At 57.0% G+C, this 11,519-nt stretch overlaps 1 protein-coding gene across 1 annotated transcript in view; it reads left to right on the top strand.

The window, feature by feature from the left end:
• Window positions 1-1,931: 1,931 nt before the first annotated feature.
• The window catches only part of PDE2A (phosphodiesterase 2A), a 348,564-nt gene continuing 338,976 nt past the window's right edge, over window positions 1,932-11,519 (top strand). Inside the window, exon 1 of the mRNA XM_075919627.2 lies at window positions 1,932-2,133. Within this exon, the coding sequence (XP_075775742.1) occupies window positions 2,066-2,133 (68 nt within the window). The 5' untranslated portion in view covers window positions 1,932-2,065. The remainder of the gene's footprint in view (window positions 2,134-11,519) is intronic.

Below are 11,519 nucleotides of genomic sequence, written 5' to 3'. Positions count from 1 at the left end.
TCGCTGGCTCGGCCAGCGGCACCCAGGTTGCTGGCCTGGCCACCCGTGGGCAAGGCTGGGCACGGGGCAGGGAGGGGGAGAGAGTGGAGTAGGTCTCCCCTGCACACGCTCGCTCGGGTCTAAGATGTCTCTTTGGAGCTCCACTGAGAAGCTGAGCCCTGCGGAGGCGGCTTGCAGTGCTGCCACACACATGGTGCAGCGGCGCTCTGTGTGTTGGTGCACCGGGGCAGTTTGCACAGGTGCCTCCCTTGCACGTGTCACACCCGCTGGCTAGATCGCAGCTAGCTGGTGTGTCTGCCTGTGCTGCAAACACCCCTCTGACTGCGGCGGAGCCATATGCTGTCAGACACAGCATGGCAGATGGAGGAGACGAACAGCAGGATGTGTGCGTGTGGGAGAAGGGGTAACAGCACTAGTAGGACATACACTATTCTTAGCCCGTCAGGACCACTGATCACAAATCCACCAGGGGGAAGCCAGTGGAGGGTTAATTGGGCTCCAGGGTGCTAAGTATAAAGCTATGCATGCACACCAGCCAGGCAGGGTAGATGGCTGGAGGCTGGGCCTGCTCCAACTGGGGGGGGAGGGGGAGGGTGTGACCAAAGAGGCAGAGGATGGCTCAGTTTGGGCCTCCCAGCCCCGCAGTGACCGCAGCCCCGCACTGCATGCACAGAGATGACACGCCCAGCCTGCTGTAACAATGCAGCCAGGCTCCCCAAACCACATGGATTACATTACTCACATGCACCCGGCTAATAATAGCAGGAGCGATCTCAGTGGCAGAAGAGCAGCGCCCGTATCGACTGGCTCGCGCCTGACTGCCATCCAGGGCGCTCGGAGGCTGGCCAGAGCCGGGCCCAAAGCAGAGGGCGAGACACTGCTTGTGGGGAGCTCTTGGGCTGGGTTCCAGCATCACCCCACTGGAGTCTGTGGTCCAGCGCCCCCTCCCCTGACCTACGCAGGCTGGGATCCTCCAGCCCAAGCAATGTGTGTAGATTTTACACTAACAGCCGTGTGTGTGTGTGTGTGTGTGTGTGTGTGTGTGTGTGTAGATCTCTCACACACTGACAGCTGCATACGATCTGGCCCAGAGTGTGAGTCTGGATTTTATTTTTACATACACACATACACACACAAACCTAGGATCTGCCTTCCCCCGCCCCCTTGGCCCAGTATGTGGGTTTTACTTTTACACACACACATACCAGCCTAGGATCTCTCTCTCTCACACACACACACACACCCTGCTTGCCACCCTCACAACCTAGACTCACCCCCCCCGCTTGCCACACACACAGAGCCTAGACACACACACACACACACAGCCTAGACACACACACTTGCCACATGCGCACGCACACACAGCCTAGACTCACACACACTCCAGACTCACACACACATAGCCTAGACTCACACACACCCCAGACTCACACACACATACCCCTCTTGCCACACACACACACACCCCAGACTCACACCCCCCTCTTGCCACATACACACACACAGTCTAGACTCACACACACCCCTCTTGTCACACACACACACCCCAGACTCACACACACACCCCTCTTGCAACACACACACACACACAGCCTAGACTTACACCCCCCAGACTCACACACTCCTCTTGCCACACACACACACACACACAGCCTAGACTCACACACACACACACACAGACTCACACACACACACACACACACAGCCTAGATTCACCCCCCCCCCCCGCGCTTGCCCCAGTTCAACCAAGGCGCCTCCTCCCCGCCCCTGCCGCCCCCCGCGGCCTCGCACCTGGCCAGCCCCCCGGGGCGCTGCTGCAGCGGCTGCGGGCGCGGCGCGGGGCAGCCCGAGCGGGCGCGTCTCTCGCTCCCTCCCTGCGCCCGCCCACCCCGCGTGCTCCAGCGAGCGGCGCTCGGCTCCGCTCCGCACTCCCGCCCCGAGCCAGAGCCCGCGCGGTGGCCGCCGCAGCCCGGGCCGGCCGGGGGAGAAGGGCGCCGGGAGCTCCGGCCAGCAGCCCCCGCCCTCGCCGCTCCTCCTGGCCGGGCGGGCGAGAGGATGAGGCGCGATGGGCCAGGCTTGCGGCCACTCCATCCTGTGCCGGAGCCAGCCCTACCAGCCGGCCGCGTCTGACCTGTGAGTGCGGCGCCGGCCGGTCGGGGGGACGGGCGCACGGAGCATGGACCGGGGGGGGGGGGGATCTTCCTGCCCCAGAGCCGAGGAAGAAGGGGGAGAGACGCCCCCGGGCACCTGTCCTAGCTGGAGCGGTGGCTGCTACCCCCTGGGTGCCAGGGCTTGGTCCTCCAGCGCTGCCCTCGGACATTTCCCCAGCGCCGCGCTGAGCGGGTGGCAACAGGCGACTGGGCAGATCCAGGGGAGAGCTGGCTTCCCGGGCTGCCCGCTCAGGCCTGCAGGCAGCAACTGAGGCACCCAGCGGGGCAGCAGGTCCGGTTGCCCCTTGCCTCAGTTTCCCTTGAATGGCGTTAGCCTTGCGGTTTGCAGCTCAGCCTTGTGGGGAAGGCGGGGAAGCCGGGTTATGCCAGGCTGGCACAGGGGAGTCGTTGCCCAGGGAGCAGCTAGAGAAAGGTCAGGCTCATTTTGTAAAGGGCTCTGTGTGTGTGTGTGTGTGTGTGTGTGTGTATTTTGCACAACTCTTATTCTATCGCCAGCATGGGACACATTGTCGTTTCCAAGCAGTAAGAAGGTTGATGCTGGCACGGTTGTACCTGTCAGGTCCCACCCTGGGAGGGGCTGTGTTCTGCGTCTGGATTCAGGTCACCCCTCCTGTGACTCCCCCGATGGTACCGCAGGGTGCACTTGGCCGGGTGTGGGGAGTGTTTCCCAGAAGGGAGGCTCAGGCGCTGTGCCGGTCGGCTGTACCCGAACTGTTTGCAATCTTAGCAAAGGTGCAACGTGCCTCATTTGGCATGTGACCAGGGGTTGTCACTGAATTTGGTTGGAGCGTTAGCCTGGGCCAGGCAGTGACGTGGTGTGCGGTGGAACTGGAGGTTGCAAAGCTGCTCCTGTCAAACCAGGGAGGAGGCGGAGGGCTGTAAATTGCTTGCTGCCTGCTTCACACTGCCATCACTGGGCAGGGTCAGCGGAGGGCCTGCCGGATCCTCGGGCAGTCTCTCCGCGGCCCTGTGCCAGGAGAAGGCGGCGAGCATCCCACATGGTGCCAAGGGGAGGCAGGGACACTGTGGTGTTTGGCTTCCTTTGTTTGCCCGTGGAAGTCACCCGTGTTCAGACAACAGTTGAACAGTGTCGGCCCGGGCAGCCAGGCCCGCTCAAGAGCTGCTTGTTACCAGGCAGCAGCATCTTGCTTGGAAGCGGTTGCCCCGAACATCCCCCTCTCCGAGTGAAATCCCTTTGGCCAGCTGCCGCTGGCTCCAGCCCTGCTTTTAACCCCGCTGGCTCTGGGGGAGGCGGGGTGTCATTTGTCCAGCCGGTCCCCTGATGCCCTGGTCGCCGGGTGTTTCCTGCCCACCCACAAGTGCGCCCGGGGGAGAGGACCGTTGCTAGGTCTCACCGATGTTGCAAGTGGGAGGAAACGGAGAAGGGAAACCACCGCATGTGGCAGGAAGCTGCCCGGCTCCCCTCTTTCCCCCCCGATCTGATCTGCATCTGAAAGCGAGCGGCTGCGGCGGGGTGCTGCTCCCAGTGAGCCCGGCTCTTGGAGCAGCGCCCGGCGAGCTGTGGGCTCCGAGGTGTGGTTTTCGTACAGGGGACGGACGCACAAAGCAGCTCTCCTCCGGCCCTGCCGCTGTGTGCAGCAGGTGAGCCCTTTCACTGTCCTTTCCACCCGGGCAGCAGCTCCAGCTGTAGCGAGTCCAGGAAATGAGGGGCACCCTCCAAGGCAGCCTGCAGCAGCGGGGGGTCTGGGTTCAGCTGCTTCTCCAGCAGGGAAGGCCGTCCTGGTGAGATCCCTGGCTACTGCTGGGGGATGGCTGGTGAGCTGCCTGCCCTGGCCAGGAGCACAGCCCTCCCTTTAGGAGGCAACAGGGGCTTGCTCCGTGCCCCGCTGGCCCATCCCATTCACCCCCAGCCTGTCAGGTGGAGCAGAGGCTGGGATCCAGGGATCCGGTCAGCTCCTGGTGCAGCAGGGCGACGGGCAAGGCTAGGGGGCAGAGCACTGGGAGCACCCCTCGTTGGGCAGCACAAAGTACGGTGAGTGCCCTGGTGGGGCCTGTGAATATACGGACATGGCCTGCCCCACCCATAGCCAGCCCTAGGCTCTATTGCAGGTGACTCTCCTTCCACATGGACAGGCAATGGTGCCCGCGCACCTGCTCCCACCCCACAGGCGCACTGGGCATGGGTGAGTGGCTTAAGAGCTGACACTTTCCCTCCTGATCCCTGCAGGAAAAGGAGCAACCCCACTAACTTTCATCCCACAACCTCAAACAGAAGCAAGTGTCAACACCCCTGTGCTAGTGATGGGGAAACGGAGGCACGGGGCATGAAGTGCCCTGCCCTAGGTTGCTCAGCAGAGCTAGGACCAGAGCTCATGTCTCCTGTCCGGGACCTTCTCCCTACACTCCAACCATGGGCACAGGCACTGGGTTGGGGCTGGGTCATGGGGTGCCACCAGGCGTCATGGGGGCACCTCAGTGGCATGATGTGCTGACCGACAGAGAGTTGCTTTGGGCTTGGACCACAGGCCCAGACATCAGGGCTCCTGGGTCTGGCCTGGGGTAAGTCAAAATGATCACAAAGTGGCTCCTGATTTGTGGATGTTCAACCTGAGACACTTTGGGTCTAGTTTTTCGAGGGGCTGGTTCCCACTGATGCCAGCCAATGCTGGGTGCACTCAGTGCCCTCAAACGTCAGGCATTTGAAACCGGGCATTGTCCTGAGCAATCCTGCTTGAGAACACAGGCCTCAGTTTCCCTGTGCCTCTGGATCACCAGGACGGTGCTGCTGGCCTTCCTGCAGGGATGAGGAGGGCTTAGTAAGTCTAGTAATGGGAGTACCGTGAGCCTCTTACTTGGGGGTGTTATGGAAGGCTTGTTAGTGCTGGCAGAAGGGGTCCCACAGAGAAGCTTTATATGATGGAGCCAATGCAGGGCAGAGAAACGGGGGCAGAAAAAAGGAGGCTTAAGTGTATTAATGTTCCTCGATGCAAACAGGGCTGGACTCAGGCACCGCGGTCATAGATACACAGTTCCAGGGCTAGCATTAAGAATAACCCAGGGCTTTGGCTTTGTGACCTCCCTGGCTGGGGAAAATGGATGGGGAAGGATTAGAGAGGGTTAGCCATTGCCTCAGAGCATTCGCTCCGCACAGCCTTATGGCACTGGTAGGGAAACTGAGGCAAAGAAGCGAAGTGACTTGCTCAAGGCGGCCCAGTGAGGCGGTGGCGGAATCTGGGGGAGAGCTCAGTTCTCTTGGCTTCCAAACCCAGCTTCATGTATTCGGAAGGCGCAGGGCCAGACACCAGGGGGAGCCCACCGACGGAACAGAGTCGGAGCTTTTTAAGGCAAAAGTACATTGTGCCCTCTGCTCTGACCCCTGCACAGCCACGGGCCAGACACCATCGCACCAGCCCGGGGTTGGGCACAACAGCTTCTGGCTCAGAGCTAACGGGAAATCTTGATTTACAGTCTGCCTGGGAGGGAGACTCAGCCATGCCCCTGAGGGCGCAGTTAGTCTCCAGCTGTGGCACAAGGACCCTCTGAAGGACAAATGATTTGGGGGGGGGAGGTTCTGTTTAGGAAAGCAGCCTCCCTTCTCTGGTCTCAGGGCAGTGAGCCTGACTTCCCCCGTTGCCTGGCACTTTGGACCGGGCAGTGTCACCGTTCTGATGAGGGTAAGTGATCACACCAGACTCTGCCACCTGTCTCTGGAGAAGTCTAGCTGCGGTTCAGGTAAGACAGTGTGGCTGGTGCTATGCTGTTATTAAAGGGAGGTTGTTATGTTTGGTCTCACTGACAAGTAGACACATTTAGATGAGGCTGTTCGTTACAGCCCATCTATGCTACTTGCATGGGCCTGACCAACACCTCACAGTCTGTAATGTCTTTATCCTCACCCCACCTCCCCAACCGGGAGGCAGGGTTCTTATCCCCATTGCACAGAGAGGAAACTGAGGCACAGAGCCATTCAGTGATTTGCCTAATATCATGCAGGAAGCATGTGGCAAAGCCCTGAATGCAGGTCTCCCAAGTCCTAGGCAAGTGCTCTAACCACTGTACAATTCTGCCTCTCTGAGAGCGAGGCCCAGTGGGGGACTTTCATTCCCGGAGAGATGATACAGCCTCTGCTGTCATTTGTCCTTGTGCCGATCCGGAGTCCCACCATTGTGTTCAGTGGAGTTACAGTGCACGGGCATCGAAGATGCAAAGCCCAGGCTGGCCCTGTGGATCTAGAATTAAAACTGCAGTGGAAAACTATGTTTCCCCCTCGTGGAGTTTTTCGGGCTCCTCCCGGGAGCGCTGAAGAGCAGACACGGAATAACTAACGGCGCAGAGAATGCCCCAAGCTTTGGAGTTGAAACACAAAGGCTGTGTCAACAAAATACTTCCACCTCAACGAGCAGCATCCGCATTGTCGGGCAGCATTTGTGGTGTCGGCAGGAGTGACAACCGTGCTGCTCACACGGGCACTTGTTGCTGCAAAATGTTCATCTTTCAGCAGGGAAGGGAAGGGCTAACCCCTCGGAATGACAACCGTTTTGTCATTCGATTACCAGAGGAGACAGACCCAAAGTGCGTCAGGAGCAGCTTGGGATTAGGATGCTCAAGGCCCGGTTCTTCTCCGCTCTGCACCAGGTGCGGGCGTTTACACTCGGGCTAAAGGACTGCCCTGTACTCCAGATCCCAGTGCCTTCATGCAGTTTCCTATTGCAGACACCTCCAACTGTCCCCAGGGCCGCGGGGGAGGGGGACCTGTCAGTCGAGAGCTGTGCACACACCACAGCATGACTGGCACATCTAGCCCTCCATGTCGCAAGGGGTTTTTAGAAAAGCCCAGCGTGCAAATCCGCTGCAGGCCAGTGGGAAAAAGCTGCAGCATTTCCTGGAACTGAACCAGCCCTCTTCCCTCTGGGCAAACCTTTCCAGTCTGGGTGGCATGAGCGAGCCAGACATATCCGGGCAGCGTAGAGCTCAGGGGGCCCTGTCCATTAACTCAGAACGTGGCAGAGAACTCAGCTTACCCTGCAAGCCAAGCTTTCCTCTCTCCTGTGCTGGGCGAGACATCCTGTGATGTAGTGGGGGGTGCCTTGCTGGTTGTTATGCTGGGCAGTGGGCTGTGAGTGACCTCCGCTGTCTGCTGGCTGTAGCACGGCCCAGCAGGGCAGGGGATGAGTCATTATGCAAGGGGGCTCTGAACCTGTCCGACCAGTTATCTCCCAGGGAGCGGAACATGGGAAGAAGGCGGAGTGGAGCCCTGGCTGGGAGGCAGGGCTGGAAGAGAGTGGTAGTTTCAGTCTGGGAAGCAGGGGAGAAGGAGCTAGGGAGGGGGGCTGGGATTGTAGGGCCCAGCCACCCCCCATCTCAAGGGGGGCTTCCTAGCCCAGTTCCTGTAACCAGATTACATCTGTGCTGTGCTGTATCCTGAAGAAGCAATAAACTCCCTCTATTCTACTGGCTGGTGGAGTCTGTTTGTGCCACGATGGGGGTGCAGGAAGATGGGGGACCCCGACGCACCACCATAAATCCCAAATCGACCTCCGCTCTGAGACCCTTTGCAGAGAAACCCTAGGCAGAGCCCTCTCCCCCGCCACATCCCTGCCAGGGCAGGGGTGGCCCAGTGGGGCTTCTTGCAGGACTTAGAGCAGTCAGTTTGGGAACGTCTCATCCCATCATTCTGTGCTGCTTGCCTCAGCTGAAAGGCGGGAGGGGACAGCTGCTCAGCTGTACCCCTGCCCCAGAGTCTATACATTCCCTTCTCAAACCCCGGAGCTGCCGGGGGATGATCCAGCCTCTGGTAAACTTAAAAAACAACACATGGTCTGGTAGCACTTTAAAGACTAACAAACATGTAGATGGGATCGTGAGCTTTCATGGGCACAGCCCACTTCTTCAGGTGTGTGTTAGAGCAGCCTCGGGGGTATTCTAACTGATGCTGGCTGGTAAAGGCTACTTCTGATTTGTCACCACCCTGTGGGGCTAGGAATGAGAGCTGATACCACTAGATAAGGGAACTGTCCATCTTTCCAGAGTCACAGTGCTTGCTTCCTGCTCTGGATGCAGCCAGATTTAAAGTCTCTTCTGCCTAGGAAAGCTACGCTGGGTGGGTGCTTTCTCAGATTCTTCAGGGCTGGCCACAGGGATCCAGCTAGATATGTGGCATCACTTCTGTCTCCCCCACCATCCTGAGCACAGAGTTGGCGCCTGGCAAATGACTGGAGAGTCAGAAGAATGATCAAATGTAGGACGTTAAAGGAATTAATCCCATTGCGTCTGCCGGCTGCAGGCCAGACGCTACAGCAGATGCTGTCGGTTAGTCCGGGCTCTGCTCCATCGGCCATGATTACATCCTGCAGCCAGCACTCAATCAGGGAGGGAAACTTTAGCACCTGAGCCAAAAAAGGCCCTTCCTCTGGATAACCTGGTAAGAAATATGCTAAAACTGGACACGGCTTCCCCACACAGGGCAGCATCCGTGGTGTAAGCATAACATAAAGGCAAAGTGCATTGTTATGTGCCCCAGCTAAGAGCTGTTCCAGAGGAGAACAGCTTACTACGGCTGGTTGCCGAGGGAGCTGCTTCGTTGGCTTAAGCGGTGGAGGGCAATGCGTTCATGCGGGGAATCCAAACCTTGCTGCTGACTTTTGCTGGGAACTGGTTTGTGAGCACATGGCTGAGGAGGCCAAAGTCTCCCAGGGGAATTTTTCTTGGGAAGCGATGCAAGATCTAAATGCATTTCCAGGAATGCCCGCTGTTTCTCAAGCCAATCTCTCCCTCGCCTCTCGCTCTTTCGCTATTGCTAGACTTTCGCCTCTTTCCCGGCTCCCACGTGGCTTGCTGATAGCTGTGCTGGTCGTCAGCCAGAAACATGGGCATGCCATAGCATGAAGGAGGAAGCTGTCCTGGGACTCTGTAGCAGTCTGGCTCTCCCCTGCAAAGGGCTGAGCTGTGCTACTTAATGGACGGGGCTGCTAAAAGATGGGGGAAGGAGCGAACTCTGAGGATCGCTTTTCCCACCAGGGCTGGGACTGGCCATGCTGCTACATCCACAGAGGAAACAGAAGCGCGTCCCTTCACCCAAGCAAAGCAAGGACTGGGTCACTTCAAGAGAGACCAGAGAAAACACTGGACGGGATGCCCCAGATCACAGCACCCTCGCTCTGTGGGAATCAGAGGCGGAAATAGGAATGCCCCTCCCTCCATTACATTGTGGGGTTCTTTGTTCTCCTTCCAGACAACAGCATCTTAATTTAGAACAGGCTGACCCAAAGCCCAGGACCTAGGTCTGTTGGGGTGTTTGAAATCCAGATCCAAAATTTTGCCCCTTGAGCTCATGTTTAAACAACGTGGCGCCTGTGTCTTCCCTAGATAAAACACACTCACATACACACACTCTGTCTCTTATGGGAAGCAGGGCCGGGCACCAGCTGAGGAAGTAGGAGGCCTGCGGGTAAGGAAGGCTAGTGGATGCAAATTGACTAGAGCCACATGTGTCCTACAACACACCCACCTAGTTCTCACTAGAGAACGCATGACGGCTGCAGAAGAGGTAAAGCCAGCTCTGGAAAACCATCCGGGCTACAGCTGCAATGCCACCACCTGTGCATGTAGCAGCCTGTGGTGGATCTGTACTTCAAATGTCCCCGTGATTTCAGACCTCACCTCTCACCCGAAAGCTGGCGTTGTTCTGGATGGTTTAAACCAGGGTGGCTATGGGACAAAGCATAGAATGAGTAGGTGGAGAGAAACGGTTCATGCCCCTGTGGATCTCAGCTTTCCACTACCACTCGTTTCTGTCTCTCTAGATTTTCATATTGGCATCCCTTGCTGTGGTGTCTCATCCTAAAGACACAAGAAGCAAACACCACACTCGGGTTCTGTCTTTCACTCTGACCCGGTGGGTGACTTTGGGCAAACCATCGCCCTACCCTGTGCCTCAGTTTCCCCTTTAGCTTATCTGATGAGACTGCAAGCTCCTTTGGGCAGGGGCTATCTTTTATTAAGGGCTTGTCTCCCCAGGAAACACTAGGGCTATGTCTATACTGCGCTCTCGTGCACAAGAAAATATGCAAATGAGGCGAAGCGGTGAATATCATGGTGCCTCATTTGCATACTTAATGAGCCACCATTTTGCGCAAGGGGCTTTTGCGCAAAAAGGAGCTGTCTTGCCTCTTGCGCAAAAATGGTGGCTCATTAAGTATGCAAACGAGGCACAGCGATATTCACCGCTTTGCCTCATTTGCATATTTTCTTGCGCAAGAGAGCGCAGTATAGACGTAGCCTAGGTGCTCACTGTGGTGATGGAAGGGGCTCTTCTGTTGATCTAGCAGCGTTTTCTTTGGGTGTAGGTCGGCTTCCCTAGGTCGCACAGGGCAGGATGTTTTTCACAGCCCAGAGCGACACGGTCGTGTCGACTAGACCTGTACGTCCGTGTCTCGCATGCTGGGGCCCTGAGCGGAGCTGCAGCCTCTAGGTGCTATTGCAATATCTGTAATAATAGCCAATCTTATCACATCACCCTCCCCACCCCACTCAAGCGGAGGACTTCTCAAGCAAGTACAGTGCAGCCAAATAGCAACGCGCCCTAAACAGTCCGTTATTAGCCTGCACTTTTCAGCTGGGTGACTCAGAAGACACCAGGGAGTTATTTATAATGAACAGCTGAAATGCTAAGAACTGCTTAAGAGTTTTATTTTTCTGGGGCTGTTATAAGCGACAGGCCAAATTCTGCTGCACTGACTCCTACCCAGGCTGAATTTGGTGCTACGATGACTTTCTCGTGCACATAATAGCCCCTTTCATCCAGAGAGCACCACGTGCTCTACAGAGGAGGTAGCTCATTAGCCCCATGTTGCAGCTAGAGAAACTAGCTCACCCGGCAGCGAGTGGCCAAGCCAGGAATAAAACCATCAGTGTCCTGAGTCCTACCCTGGTACACTAGCCACTAGCTGTACATGCCGAAAGAGTGGCCTCTGCACCTGATCTGGATCCCAGTATTCCTCTTAAAATCCGTGGTTTTCCAGCCAAGGTCCCCCACTGGCTTTGCTTGGAGTTAGAAAGCAACGTGGGGATGGGGTTAGAAAGCAGCATGAGGACAGGGCAACGGGGCCAGGCTGGCAGGGAGATGCTGCAGTTTGAGACTATCCCACTGCTTCAAATGGATCAAAGGAAGTGTACAGAACCCCCTCCTTGTCCTCTGGAACTCACTGCCACAAGATATCACTGAGGCCAAGAGCTTAGTAAGAGTAAAAAAAAGGATTGAATGTTGTTGTGGATAATCCAAACACCCACAGCGGTGTTAGCCAGGTGTACAAAACAGCTGGAAGGGTAGAAACCTTAAAGTGTCAGTGAATACAGTAGGGATGTTAGATAGCAGGTAATAGAATAGTC

This window comes from Pelodiscus sinensis, chromosome 1 (assembly GCF_052426305.1).
Source record: "Pelodiscus sinensis isolate ZL-2025 chromosome 1, ASM5242630v1, whole genome shotgun sequence".
Taxonomy (NCBI): Eukaryota; Metazoa; Chordata; order Testudines; family Trionychidae; genus Pelodiscus; species Pelodiscus sinensis.
Note: the sequence above shows the minus strand (reverse complement) of the source record. Positions and strands in the feature narration are given on the sequence as shown.